This window comes from Corvus cornix, chromosome 1, assembly GCF_000738735.6.
Source record: "Corvus cornix cornix isolate S_Up_H32 chromosome 1, ASM73873v5, whole genome shotgun sequence".
Classification (NCBI taxonomy): domain Eukaryota; kingdom Metazoa; phylum Chordata; class Aves; order Passeriformes; family Corvidae; genus Corvus; species Corvus cornix.
The window spans coordinates 54,335,038-54,350,079 of NC_046332.1; the positions used below are offsets into that span (position 1 = coordinate 54,335,038).

The 15,042-nt window shown below is 46.3% G+C and overlaps 1 protein-coding gene across 1 annotated transcript in view; it reads right to left on the bottom strand.

Moving 5' to 3' along the window:
* LOC104689965 (histone-lysine N-methyltransferase SETDB2) overlaps positions 1-15,042 on the bottom strand; it is a 48,780-nt gene that overhangs the window by 20,359 nt on the left and 13,379 nt on the right. Inside the window, exons 11-17 of the mRNA XM_039555555.1 lie at positions 13,764-13,857; positions 12,759-13,090; positions 11,862-11,950; positions 9,364-9,478; positions 4,741-5,123; positions 3,996-4,121; positions 929-1,063 (exon numbers count right to left, since the gene is read on the bottom strand). Of these exons, the coding sequence (XP_039411489.1) occupies positions 929-1,063; positions 3,996-4,121; positions 4,741-5,123; positions 9,364-9,478; positions 11,862-11,950; positions 12,759-13,090; positions 13,764-13,857 (1,274 nt within the window). The remainder of the gene's footprint in view (positions 1-928; positions 1,064-3,995; positions 4,122-4,740; positions 5,124-9,363; positions 9,479-11,861; positions 11,951-12,758; positions 13,091-13,763; positions 13,858-15,042) is intronic.

Genomic DNA, 15,042 nt, shown 5'->3' on the forward strand with positions numbered 1-15,042 from the left:
AGTTTTCCCTGAGCCCTGGGAATTGCCCCAGGGACACCTGTTATCTTTTTCTGGCCATATCCACTCAAGTCTTAATTGCTCTTCTTCACACAGTCTTTCTTTTTATCCAGCAGCTGCAAAACTTTGATGCCAGCTACTTATTCCACAAAAACTGTCCAAGTGTTTCTGGACAAGCCTTTACACACATCCCCCACCAGCAGGTTAGAGCATCACCCCACAACATTTGTAGGAGAGTTTTACTTTGTCTGTGTTTTTTGTGCAAGTCCACCACAGAAATCTTCAACAACTTCCCACTCCTACAAGGTGTGATACTCCAAAGTATCTTCTGTTGGAGATGTCACCTCCAACAGCACAAACTCCTGTATGACAAGGGGGAAGAAAAACCTGTGTTTACTTTCAAGAAATAGGAAGACCTGAAGTTAAATTATTCTAGTGAGAGGTAGTAAGGTCCAAGTACAAAACAGGCAGGAAATCTCACAGTCCAGCAAATTTTGCAACCTTTTTCAGGCTTTCAACAACCTGTTTTCATTAGTTCCCATCTTCCTTGCATAAAACAGACTGGGTAGCCCCAAGTGAAAACACCACCAGAGTAGAAGAGGATTTTTTTAATGTTTTCACCTCTCTGGCTCACACTACTGATAATTTATTTATAGTCACAACAAGTCACTTTGCCTTTGCACACAGCTGGAGTTTTTTCCCCTCTGTCCTTCTATGTCTGGTAAGCAAGGCAGGGTAGAAACTGATTTCTGATACCCATCTATACACTGACCATCGTATCAGTTTCAGAACCTGAGCAATAAACAAATACAATACCAATAAACAGAAACACAAAGACATACTAGAACTAGAATAGAGAAAATTAAAAAGGAGAACAAGCTTGTTTGAATGGTCTAGAATACAGGAAAAGCTCTCTGCAGCAAAGCAATACCTGGAATCGATGCAGATACATAAGCCCTGCTCAGGCCCAGTCAGAGGATCCAGTTCTAGGAATTTTGTAAGGAAGGGGCTAAAGGTGGAGTCTACAGTCCCTGGTGTTCTTACAGGCTCCAGAAAAATCCTGGTGCTGATGGAGAACAGAAGACACTCAGTCAAGGTCAGCCTTGGGGTTACTCCAGCACCTTTGTAGGAATCCTGAAGCAGTAGAAGTACAGCTCTTGGCCATTGCTCTGTGCAGAAGCAGCCAGCCTGCACCTACTGCCCCGTTTTTCCCCGTATCCTGTCCCCCTGTGGTGGGTTGACCCTGGCTGGATGCCAGGCACTCCCCCAAAGCCATTCTATCACTCCTCTCCACAACCGGATGGGGAGAGAAAATATAATAAAGGGTTCATGGGTTAAGATAAGGACAGGGAGAGATCCCTCACCAAATACCATCATGGGCAAAGCAGACTCAGCTTAGGGATAATTAACTGAATTTATTACTAACAAAATCAGAGCAGGATAATGAGAAGTAAAATAAATTTTAAAACCACCTTGCCCTCACCCCTCCCTTCTTTCCAAACTCTACCTTCTTCCCCCAAGAGGCACAGGGAGATGGTGAATGGGGGTTATGGTCAGTCCATCATTCGTTCCTGCCACACTCAGGGAGGAGAGTTCTTCCCCTGCTCCATTGTGGGGTCCCTCCCACCGGAGACAGTCCTCCACAAAGTTCTCCGTGAGTCCATCCCATGAGCAACAGTTCTCCATGAACTGCTGCAACCTAGGTCACTCTCCCACAGGGTGCAGTCCTTCAGGCACAGCCTGCTCCAATATGGGTCCCCCCCAGGGTCACAAGTCCTACCAGGAAACCTGCCCCAGCGTGGCCTCCTCTCCCCATGGGTCTGCAGGTCCCTGCCAGGACCCTGCTCCAGCACAGGCCTCCCACGGGGTCACAGCCTCCTCTCAGGCATCCACCTCCTCCACAGGCTGCAGATGGATCTCTGCATCCCTGTGGCCCTCCATGGGCTGCAGGGGCACAGCTGCCTCTCTATGGTCTGCACCAGGGGCTGCAGGGGAATCCCAGCTCTGGTGCCTGGAGCACCTCCTGCCCCTCCTCCACTGACCTGGGTGCCTGCAGAGTTGCTCCTCTTACATATTCCCACTACACTCTTCTCTGCCCACAATTTTATCTGTCCAATAACTTTTTTTCTTTCCTTCATAAATGTATTATCACAGAGACATTACTATCATTCCTGCTGGGCCCAGCATTGGCCAGTGGAGGGTCTGTCCTGGAGCCGGCTGGCACTGGCTCTGCTGGACATGGGAGAAGCTTCTGGCAGCTTCTCACAGAAGCCACCCCTGAAGCCCCTCCCCACCCCCTCACCCCCAAAACCTGGCCATGCAAACCCAACACACCCCCACAGGAGCCTGTGCTCCTCCTGAGCCTTCTGCTACAGAGTACTACCGGGAAGAGGATACAGAGATCAACGGGGCAATGGATCTGGCTGGCTGCTCCTACGCAAGAAGGGAGAGGCTAAGGGCAGGTTTCCAGTTTCACAGTTTAATTACATTTCATCTGAACAATGCCTTGCTTTTGCAGGCCTTAATCCTGCCACTCAGGGATTCCAGCTGACACCCCTGGATCTCCCCGAAAAGGCAAGAAATCTTTATTCCTTACTCCACTCTTTCAGTAGTACTCATGACAGCATTGCTGTTACTATTTGTCCTGCTGTCTCTTTTTCAAGTTGAGGAATCTGAAATATTTAGCTCTTCCTTGTACAGAAGCTGGTATGCAGTTTTTATCCCTTGTCACTTCTCTATCCCTTCTCTACTCCTCTGGTTACACTTGAAGAGGAGCAAACCACCTACAAAAGGATGGACTACCATTCACACTGCCAAGTCACAATGTCACTCTGTATTTTTCTTCTTTCCTTAATAATTCTTACTATTCCTGTCACATTTTAGACTGCTTCTGAGCACAGAGCTGACAATTCCATAGAACTATCCTGGAAGCACAAAGCAGTGAAGAAAACACAAAGCTCAACACACAATGGGGCCCATGGTGATCAGAGCACACAAAACCGGGTGGAGAGCTGGGGGTTTGTGCTGCCACAGCTTTGGGGAGGAACGAGAGGCAGCGTGGGAGCTGTGTGGTCTTGTTCTTTCTCTTGCTTACCAGGAAATGTTTTGCACCAACTACACTTCCAGGGTATTTCATGCAATGCGACCACAAACAATGGAAGGCACAGAAGTACCCTGATTTGTATGTAACTGGAGGGTGAGAATTTGACACAGAAATCATAGGGACAGATCCATTGGTTTGTCCTCCTGGCCCTCCCAGAAGGGACGCCTTTCAGTGAGACTCACATACTTGTCACAGAATCAATCAGGTTGGGAAAGACCTCTGAGATCAAGTCCAAACAATAACCCAACACCACTCTGTCAACTAGACCAGTACTACAGAGTATTACAGTTCTCCAGATCTCTTTCCTAAGTGACATCAGATAGCAGGGAGGGCATCAGCGTTATGGTTGTTTCTCTGACACATCCATCATCTTCCACTTATCAATGCTGGATTTTCACCTGCTGTTCTACAGTCAATCCCTTGCTGTCACAAAGTCCTTCTGCAACACTTCACTTCCACTGTCACCACCACAGGGAACCCAGGGGGACTAAGTCAGCTGTAAGATTTGGGGGCCCTTCTGCTGCCCTCCACTCATGACAGAGCAAATGAAGCTGCAAAACAGAAGACAGAGTGGCAGCTGAAAGGAACAGTCACACCTGGCCACTTCTGTACGTGTGCCATTTCCTAGAAGCAGGGCTGGGTTGTTTTTTTTTTGTTTTTGTTTTTTTTTTTCTGCAACAGTGACTAAAAAGAAGGGGAAATGAAACAGAAAGTAGAAAGGGACAAGAACAGTGCTGGCAAGAGCATATGGCTTACGCCACTTTCAATTTCAGCAATCCTACTGAAACTTTATCAGTTTGTCTAAGTAATTGCTCTCCAGACCCAGCTCTGAAAGCATCCCTTCATGTAAATATCCATCTTTTACACAGGAGGAGGCCAAGGCACAGAATCTCACTTAGTATATCCATAGGGGAGTAAGGAAAAGAACCCAAGTCCCCTGACTTCCAGCATGCTATTGAAACCCACTGCCTCAGCTCCTGCTCTGCTCTCCTCTTCTTTCCAGCGCAGTGCAGGATTGGATCTATGGAAGTAGGAAGAAAGAAAGAAATCACACACCTGTTATCCCACACTCACCATGTCCCTCATTTGCACTCTGTGGGGAAAGAAGCACGGCTGGAGATGTCATGGACATCGAGATTTCAGACGCGACCTACATTCCCCTTCCCATTCTCCCCAAGTCATTACAAAACAAACACATCCAGATTTCTCAAGGAACAAGAACAAAGCCGTCTTTCTGATCACCTTTCACTTGTGACCATCTTGTTCCAACCCCCCAGCCGTGGGCAGGGCACCTTTCACTAGATCGGGTTGCTCAGAGCTCCCTCCAACCTGGCCTTGAACATCGCCAGAGACGAGACATCCACAGCTTTTCTAAGGAACCCGTGCCGGTGCCTCACCACTCTCACAAGTAAAGAATTTCTTCCCAATTCCTACTCGGGCCCCCGGTGCCGCCCTCACGGGGGTCCCGGTGCCGCCTCATGGCCCCCCCTCGTCCCCCCCCAGCTCTACCCGACCTCCGGCAGGGTCCATTCACGGACACTGCGGGGAGACCGGGGGTGCGTAACCAGCGCTGAGGAGGCGCCGAGCCCCGCGTGCTCCCCGCTCCCCCCCCCGCCCCGCGTGCCCGCGGTGGCACTTACCGCTCGCTCGCGCCCCGGCCCGGCCCGCGCGAGCTGTCACTCCCTCTGCCCCCTCCCCCGCCCTCAACTCTCCCGCGCGGAAGTGAGCGTGCCCGGCCGGGACACAGAGCATGCGCGGTGCGCCCGCCGCTGCCCCGCCCCCGCGCAGCCGCCCGCCGCTGATTGGCTGCAGCCCCCGCGCGCCTGGGGGAAGGCGTGCCGCTGCGGCGCCGGCACCTGATAAGGGAGGCGCGCCCGGGGCCCCCCCGCGCGTTCGGGCGTGCCGGGGTCACGGATCGGATACGCGGGTTCGATTCCCGTGCCAGGCACTGCCGCGGAATACCGTCGGGCAGCCATTTCCCGAGGGCTTTCTCCATGGAAAAGGCGATATCCCGCATCCCTCCCTAGCCCCGTGTTCACTTTTCACAGAATCACAGAACTACTGTCCAAGCTAAACCTCCCCTGGTGCAGTTTCCTGTCAGTTCTTGCCAGGAAGAAGATGCCGACCCCGCCCTGGCTACACCCTCCTTTCAGGCAGTTGTACAGAGCCGTAAGGTCACTCATGAGCCTCCTTTTCTCCAGACTAAACATCCCCAGCTCCCTCAGCTACTCCGCACAGAACTTGTGCTCCTGATCTTTCACCAGCTCTGCTGCTCATCTCTGGACTCGCTCCAGCCCTTCAATGTCCTTCTTGTAGTGAGGGGCCCAAAAACTGAACCCAGGATTTGAGGTGTGGGCTCAGCAGTGCCAAGTACATGGGCACAATCACTGCCCTGCTCCTGCTGGCCACTCTATTGCTGGATACAGGCCAGGATGCCATTGGCCTTCTCGGCCACCTGGGCACACTCTGGCTCACGTTCAGCTGCTGTTGACCAGCACCCCCAGGTCCTCTTCTGCTGGGTCACTTTGCAGCCACTCTTCCTCGAGCCTGTAGCGCTGCAGGGGTTGTGACCCAAGTGCAGGACCCAGCACTTGGTCTTGTTGAACCTCCCCCAGCAAGCTCACCAGCCACATTAACAGGCATGTTCTAGCTCATCAGGAGGCCACGCCAAACACAACATGGAGTTTTTAAGATCAGCTCCCTTTACCAGCTAGATCAGCTTTGGCTTTTCAGCACTGCTGGCATCAGTCCAGCTGGTTTCCAAAATCCCTTTGCACCTGCCCAGATGCAGCATATCAGAGCTAAGATCCCTGTGTCCAGGCTTGGAATTAGACTATGTCTATTAGCCAAATGCTGCTATACAATTCCAATTCCCAGATCTATTACCTAGATGATACTCAAATGAGTCAACATGTTTCATGCATCCACAGGTGCATAAATCTTATGCACCAAACATAAATCTGTTCTTCAACACAGGAAAACATTCACTGCGGATGAAAATCAAGTCCAAAACCTTTGTGATCTCTTCCTCCAAGTGCTGTGCTACTGAGCCATATAGTTCTGCTGAAATACATAGAGCTGGAAATTGGTGCTCAGCGATTTTTTGTCAAAAAAAAAAAAATCCATTAATATGCTCCAGTCCAGTTTCTTTTATACCTGTACCGTAAGTGATCTTCAGCTGCCTTTGCATTTGTATGCTTATCTTAGGTACTAATATTAATTTCCATGAGGCCCTTATACATCCTCACATCCCTACTGTCCCTCCATTGGGATCGTCTTGCTCACTGTCCTGCTCACTGTAAGAACTGTGGTTCATATCTCAATGCAACTAATTCCCATCAAGCCCTCTTCTTTTTTGATACCCCCAACAGCCTGACGAGAAATCCCAAATGTGTCATTCCACAGGTGCTTTTGAGTACTTCACTTGGAATATCTTCACCTGTTTTTCCATCACTGCTTGTGCTCAGTGCTTTTACAAACTGCTCTGCTAAAGCACAGGCGACATGAGGGGCTGTGCTCAGAAACATCCCCATCTGCGAGCTGTTACAAGCAGAGGAACAGACAGCAGAGCAGAGAGCAAGCTCAGGGGAGCACTCCTGTGGCTATTACCTGCAGAGGATACTTGCAGGACACCCTCAGCAGAACCTGTTCTAGTAATGCTGCAGAAGCAGGCAGAAATCACACCTTGTAAGGTGATTTTGCTCATGGATAGGTTATGATCTCTGGCCTGGAGGAGGAGAATGAAGGAGCACCAGCCTGGAGACAGACGTGATAAACCTAACTAGCCAAAAATCCCTGTTTCATACACACAGCTTCTGTGACATCTATGCTCACAGCAGGCTCTCCCATATGTGCAGACCACATGGAGCAAGTAAGTGCTGCATCTTCTGAAACATTAGGTCTGTTTTCCTGCATCAAGAAACAGGGCTTTTCCTCATCAGCCCAGTATCATTAATTCCTACCACTGATCTGGAAAATATAATCAACAGCAGTAAAATGTACCTTCTCCCCCCCAATGCTTTAACAACATTCCCATCTTCTTTTCCACATTCAAGTCAAGCATAGACACAGATGTTTTCTGCATTTTCACTTGTTTAAAAGGCTAATACCACTCCTGGGTTACCCATGGGTTTGTCACACACTTTGGCACGTCTCTGGTTAACACTGAAAGATGTTTATCCCAAGGCATATTTCCTCTGAGTGGAGACAGATCTTAAATGAAGCGAAAAGGAACTGAGCTGAGCGCTGTCTTCAGCTAACACAGGGGCTGCAATGACAGAGTGGCTGATGAGGGCAAGAGTGGGTGGCTCTGACCCTCTGAAGAGGTACTGCACCAACACTGGGGTAACTCCACTCTTCTACATTTATCCCTGAAGACGGGTGGTGAAAGCCCACGCAAACCCAGAGTGCGATGACTGGGACCAAAGCCGAGGAGACGTTTGCTTGCCGGATATGTCAAACTCTGGCAGAGAAGAGCTGAGGTTTCATTGTAAGCAGAATGGTTCACAGGTCTGTTATCTCTCTTAAAGGTCCACTTTTAACACACTGAAACTCCGCATGCATGCTGAGACTTGAGAAATTCAAGAGCATCCTGTGTTGCAGCACGACCCCATGAATTTTAAGCTTGAAGCATCCAAAACAAACTAAAAAAAACCACTTAGGGCCACAGATACCATGTTTGTCCACAGTTACACAGCACAGATACAATCCAATTAAAAGAGAACCCTAAGCCATGTGGGCATAAGATGTCCATTGCCTCCTGGCCTCAGGGCTGAGAACTGGTTCCTGCTTCTCCTTCATTCTGCAGTATAGGCTTGGACATAACCAGGCCAAGACCTTCATTTGTTCCAACCATTTCTCTGAAAACCCGCCCAGGAAGAGGGTGACATGGTGAGCACTGAGGCAAATGGGCTTGGAATCTGGGATACCAATCATGCAATTAACACATGAATAGCAGGTGGTCCTTCCAAGACTCATTTATCAAGGAAAAAAGAAAAAGTGCAGGTACAAGACTCTCATGTTTACCTTCTCCAACAAAGGTAATCTGACTTCAAGCCAACCACTTTATTCCATAAATGACAGCCTGAATGAGCCTTTTTTTTGAGCTTTCATGCTAATCAGCTGGCTGTATGGCAGTGATGTCCCTGTGAGCTGGGATACCTCTCAATGTTACTCCTTGAGGCTGAGAAACCCCTGACCAACTGCAGATCTCTGGTAAGACTGATGTCACACATAGCTTTGTATTACAGTGCACTAGATTTTGTATTGATAACTTTAAATCATTGCTATATCCTCTGCAGTAACAGAGTGAACTTTGCTATCAAACTATGTTAAGTCTTACTTTTACAACGTTTTTAATAAAATCAGTTTTTTTTAAACCTTTGGCAGTGGTTCTTCAAGCATCTAAATTGCTCATCTGCAACACCTCCTTGCTTGCCCAATGCTACAACACATTCAAAAGCCACACACCCATCCCTTGCTCCATTTCAGAGCCACCTCCTGCATCTGCACTCTGTGTCTCCTAATGTAGCTTGTTTCTCTCTTACCAACAAACTGTGGTAAGGAATTCTGTGGCCCACCTGTCCCACACTATACAATACAGCACTGAGATGAGATACATTGGATTTCTCTGTGTGTCACAAACGTGGAGAGGGGTGCAATCCAACAAAATCCAGTCATTTTTCTCCTGCTGCAGCAGGACTTGTCCAGCCCACTTTGTAGCACAAACACAGCTCTGCAGAACTGTTCTGTCTTATTCCATCTCTGTTCAGGACTATCTGTCCCACCAGATCCATCAGGCTTAGGTGTATTTTAACAACTCCTAGTGCTCACACAGGCAGCCTTGCATTCATAATGATTTTCAGAAACCTGAGTTTTGCTAACTCAGACCTGTGGAGGAGCACAGAAAGCACCAAGGACCTGCTGCTCTCATCAGTTGTGTCTCTGCTGCAGATAGCACGGAGGAGGAATTCTACCAGTGCACTGTGAACTTTACTTGCAGATTAGAAGCAGGGAGGAGGAAGACCAGGAGAACATAAATTATCTAGGAAAAGTTTGATGCCTGTTCTTAGGACAAACAGTTCTAATTCTGCAAACTACAAAAGTGACGTTTAAATGTAAATTCAGAAAAACATCAGGTGAAAGGCATTTTAGCTGAATGCAGTTAGCACCACGGAAATGAGGGCTGTTCACTGAGTAGTCATCCCTTCCATCATATAAATCCCCAGGTACAAGATGTGTTGACAGTAGGAAAGCTTTGCCTATAAGGTTTTTTTCCTGCACTTCTGAACTCCGCACTGACAGGAAATCTCTGTCTCTGGCATGCTTCCAGCTTCATAACCATAATCCCATGTGAGTTCGGTTCCAGCTTTCACATGTCTAAGAAATAAAACACTCGGTTAATTTGTTTGAACTAAGTGAAACAGTACTGTGCTTACAATTTGTCACCAACAACACACATTCAAACCCAAAAATTGTAAGGGGCAGGGAGCATCACACAGGCAGCTTGTTGGGAGAGAAACAAGGGATACAAGAAGTCTCTGGCACACTGGTGCTGCTTTGCCTAACAAAGCTATGGAGATTGCAAAAAGGATTGGAGTCTAAACAATGTGCTCTAACTTAGAGGGAAATTCTGAGAAACAAAAATCAAACAAACAAAAAAACCCCACCAAACAAAAAACCAAAACCCAAACAAAAACAAACAAAAAAACCCCCAAACAAACAAACCAACCCCCAAAACAAAAAACAAAACAAAACAAAAAAAAAAAAGAAAAAAAAAAGAAAGGAAAACCATGTAAGTGATACATCTAAACGAGCAACATGGTTTTGTTATTTTTCCTATGTACAGTGCATCACTGAAGTTTGAACAGATCTCTAGATAAGTGGTTGAAGACTGTCATCTTTGGTCTGACAAGCTACATTTTAATGCAATTGCACTATGTGCACAAAGCCCAAGACTCAGAATTAAACACACGCTCCTCATGAACCAGCTGCTCTGACAGTACAATAGAAGAAATGTCTAAGGTAGGAAATTCATTGTCCAAAATGAATGCCAAACTAAATACCTGAGACTAAGATGCTGATGGACAACTGATGGAAAATGTAAAATATGAGTATTGTAATGAAGAGAGTAATTCTCTGATGTTTCTCCCTGGATATAGGGGACAGCCAGTGAATTCCCAGGCAGCAGACAGACAACAAATAATGAGGACTTTTCATACAGCACAAAATTGCAGCCTGGGACTTGCTGACTTGAGATGTTTTAGAGGCCAGACATGTAAACCAAATAAAAAGGTGACTGGGCAAGTTCATGGAAGGAACACAATTAAGCTCAATGTTTCAGATGACGTCCTTAATTTAGAAAAGTTGTAAAAGGGTGATGCCCAGAAAACGGAGAGCCAGTGAGGGGAACTCTCCTTCAACAGTCTTCTTCCCTGAGTGTCTTTGCTGGTCTCTATTACCTCTCACTACTGGCCTCAGTCCCACTACACTTCTTTACTGAGTACCTGAGCAAGAAAGACTCTAGCTAAAACAAAACCTTTTTTTGACATATTTCAAAACATTGTCTTGGAAACCTCCCAGTGCAATCCACAATATCTGTGTCAGCATGGAGCAGAGCTGCAAGGCTCCACAAAAGACCAGTGTTCCCTGGAACTGGTTTGTCAGAACAAAGCCTCTCCTCTCTGTTGTATTCTCACCTAGTACTACTGCTGGCATGCACATCAGCTAACTTAATTAATAAAATTAATCTTTCCTCTTCTGGGTTTAGCTGCTGCCATCTTGTGTCTCACTGGTACCAGCTCTCTGTACCTCCCTTTCTCTTAGACACTAAGGAAATACCTGCATCTTTTACTTTCAGAACAAATTTTCTGTGGATACTAAAAAGCTAGGAGCAGAGGAATTTTCCAGCTGCTGTAGCATCTTGTGAAGTTTTTCCTTCTCATGCAAGCTAGCTGAGAAACGGTTTGAGATTTTTGTAAACCAAGACTTTATTGCACAGCTGTGAACTTGTTTTCCAAGCTGTTATGGTATATTGAAGAAAATATTTTGAATGGGTGTTGTAAAGCCTCCACCAATCATTCTAGAAGGTGGTTGATCAAGGGACCAATGGTGTCACGCCATCCTTGTAAACAAAGCTATATAAGCTGATTTATATAATTAAATATAGCCGTTTTGGCCACTTATCCTGAAACTGGATTCATGTCGTTTTTCGCCTTTCTCGGTACAACAGCGACAATTTTCACCTCTCAGTATCCTATTGTCACATCCCCATGACATGCCAGACCACTTGCTTGTCTTGATAGCTGTGAGGACAAGGACTGAAGCCAGCTTGTTTGGCCCACAAAGTGTCTCAACCTTAATATCCTGTGGGGTTCAATCCTGCCCTATGGGACCCAGATCTGGTGGCCATTCCTTGAGACACAACAGTGGGATGAGTGAATCGTGGCTTTCCAAATGACCATGCTGAGTTAAACCTATTTCTCCACTGAAGAAGGTATCAGTGAAGTGGACACATCAAAATTAAGTTTCCCTACTTTACATTTCAGTGCAAAACTGAAGAAAAACTCATTAGTGATAATCAACAAGTTCTATTTCTTCTGTCTTCAGTGCACAATAAGAAGTCACCAATAAGAAGGTAGTTTTGTGCTTTCATAATCTAAGCATCTGCCCCACCCCTCAGTGTAATTATGTCCTAATAACTAAGCACTGCTTTTGTCCCCTAGTGCCTTGAATGAACAACATTAAAATTCCAGAAATTCACCTGTTTGTGAAGAATGCCACCCATGGAAAACTTCTGTTGTGAGTTTCTACAAACACACTTTGTGCAAAGAGATTTGGGCAGCAGCTGTGCTGTAAAATGGAAAAATCTGAATTAGAAACAGTCCAACACCACATCGTTGGCTGAAAAAACTATTTTGTGTCACTATCTGTCACTGCTAAAGGTAGTTTCCTCCTTCCCTTCTCCAGCCCACACAGAATGTTTATTACCCAATGCCATTGCCAGGGCAGCAGTGCTAGGGAGCAAGCAATGGATTAAACGATTTTGTGCTGACCAAGTACAGGATGTGATGTAGATGTGTCTATGAATCATTTGTCTTAGCTGGAGGTACTTGGCAATTCATTGCTATTTATTTCTTGGCAAGTCAAAACTGAGAGACTTATTTAGCAGACATGTACACAGTATGACACACCACTTTCTGAACCTATGATTGAACAGTAGGGAAGGTTTGTACAATAACACAACACCTGTCCTAAACCAGCACAAACTAGAATTTGCAATGGCTGGGGAACAAAATAAACAAGGCTGGGAGAAGGCATGCAGCTCAACAAAATGTGCTATTTGCTCTCTGAACCCCCAAGAAAGGCCATCAGGAAAAAGTTGTCACTCATTACTGGGGAGTATGTTTCTCAGGAAGCCAATGGTGCCAAAAACTGCAGCTGGTACATAGCACGTATCAGCTTATGGAGGCACAAACAGCTGGTGTGACCCAACCTACTGTCCTGTCACCTGTGATTGCAGGGAGCACCACATGTGCCTCTCTTGTCATGCACCTACCACACATACTGTTTATGTGCAAAAGCTTTCTAGTTTAAGCTTAAATAAGTAAATGATGTATTTGCAGACACAACAAAGAGAACCATGCAACTTAGTACTTACATTTAGAAAACGACCCACATTTCCTTCTTTTGTGGCATCCAGTATGTAAATATTTTCTTCATTAGCATTCTTGGGAAGCATCCCATCACCATCAGCCTCCTCACAAAGTGCATCTTGTTTTGACTGCCTGCTATTTTCTTTTTTGCAGTCAGCTTTTAGGGGTGCATTGTTAGATGGCCTCATGATACACATGTCATTCAGCACACCTGACTTGCCACAATCAATGCCCTGCAGTGACAGACTCTTTCTTTTGCATCCTGCACTGTCCACATCAGCAGAGCCAGTCTGTCCAATTTCCATCAGATGTTCTTCCTTCTGCTGCTGGGTGGATTCTGTCAATGGACATGTATATTATTTCTCAGCACCAGTTTAAGGCCAGAGCCTTACCCTTGTTTGGCCCTGAACTCTTACCCACCCACTCTTTCCCACATCCTCCAAAATCTAAGCAGCTTCCTTGCTATCTACAAGTCTGTAACACAACTTTTCCATGACTCTCATCAATCCTCCCACAAATGACTGTTTCCTGCTTTGGTGCCTTAAGCACTTGCTCAAGGTGTCTGTGAGTGACCTAGTGTCTCACTCTTCTCAAATCCCACTCCAGACTGACTTCTTCCATGTAGCCTTTTTTATCATTCTCCACCTTAACTCCCAAGAGAGTCACAAACTGTAATTAAGACAGAAGAAAGATGCATGTGCAAATAGCATCAGTTTCACACTGCCCCTCTCCAGCTTGAGGTCCCCCCACCTGAGCATTATATCCTGTTCAATTTTTGTTGGCTGGAACAGGTACTGGGTGTGACACAGCAAGATCTGCAAGACTGGCTTTCCCACAACTGCACTGTATTTGAGAAGCTGCTGTTGGGACAGTTCAACATGTCCCAACATCTACTGACAACATTGTTCTACTCTAAGAACAGGCCTGCCCAAACTGTCTACACTGAATTCTATCACCTGGTGGGACACAACTGTACAAAGCATGCAGTATGTAGAGCTCTGCAAACCTACTTTCTTTTCCTTTCTTTGTTCCACTGGTTAGTTTTGTTTTGCTTGACTGATGAATCTGAGAACTATCATCTTCATCTGAGCTGGCACTGTGCACCTGTGTATCAAATGAAAAGGCTGTGATGTGATTTTGCTGTATGCAACTCTGGGCCAACAGGGCACAGCAAGTGGCTTTTAGAACTCCAAGGCTGAATTTTCCAATCTACTGTAATGTATAGCTGTGGCTGAATTGGAAAAGTTAATACATTTACTGCAATGTAACATTTATCTTAATTTCAAATTATCCTTCAAAATAACCAGGAAAGAGCCCCCCAGTCAATAAGACATGTAAATAAGTGCTTAAGTCCCAACAATTTCACCAGAATTGTAAGTTGCCCAGCCAAATCCCAAACATGCTTTTTACACAGTTTCAATGAAATGACTGGATGTGGCAGAATTTCTCCTCTCCTGTCACAAAAAGGCAATTAGTTATGGGAGTTCTGGAATGGACAGCACTGCATAATGTTAGCATGAAAATCCCATACGCATTTCTTACAGGCAATGAATCCAGTAAAACCTACAGCATAAGTTCACACCAGTTTTCCTCCTTTGCACGTGTCAATGTGACAACATGTCACACTCATGAAAGGTCAGGAGTCACACTCAGATCAGCCCTCCCAACTCTGCCACTGTATGAGAAAACTGCATAGACATCCTGAGATTTTCTTCTCTCCCTGCTATGCCATTCTTTGGGAGCACATCACAAAAATATTATCACTCTGACCCCCTAACCCTGTACTTAGTTACAAGGGGTGCAGGAGGAGAATAATTACTTAAGGCTCTTGAGGCTGGAGTGTAGGGAAGGGTGGTGTCTTGGGGTGACTTTATGATGTTGTATCCCATATCGCTGCCCTATGCCCAGAAATTAATTTTGTGCCTTTCTATGCCTTTAAACTGAGCCTGAGAGGGGGGAGAGAAAAAACCCAGCAAAATTCTTCAAAGCAGTTTGTTTTCAAGGACACAGAGATAGAGACTCCTCTCTGCGTTCAGCAGCGGCGAGAGCAAGAGCACAGGGAAGCACTCGGCTTGCTTTCTCAGCCAGTTCTCAGCTACTTTTTCTCCAGAGAGAGAGATGGAGAGTTGAACTTTTGTTTTCCTGGGACTTCCTTTTTTTTTCCCTTCTTCTTTTTTTGGACTGTTTCAACATCAGAACACATCGGGACTTTTCCCACCAAGGTGGAGGCCCTGGAGGAGGGGGCCCCACCCCAACCCAGCTCCGAGGAGGAGGAGAGAGGCTACCTAC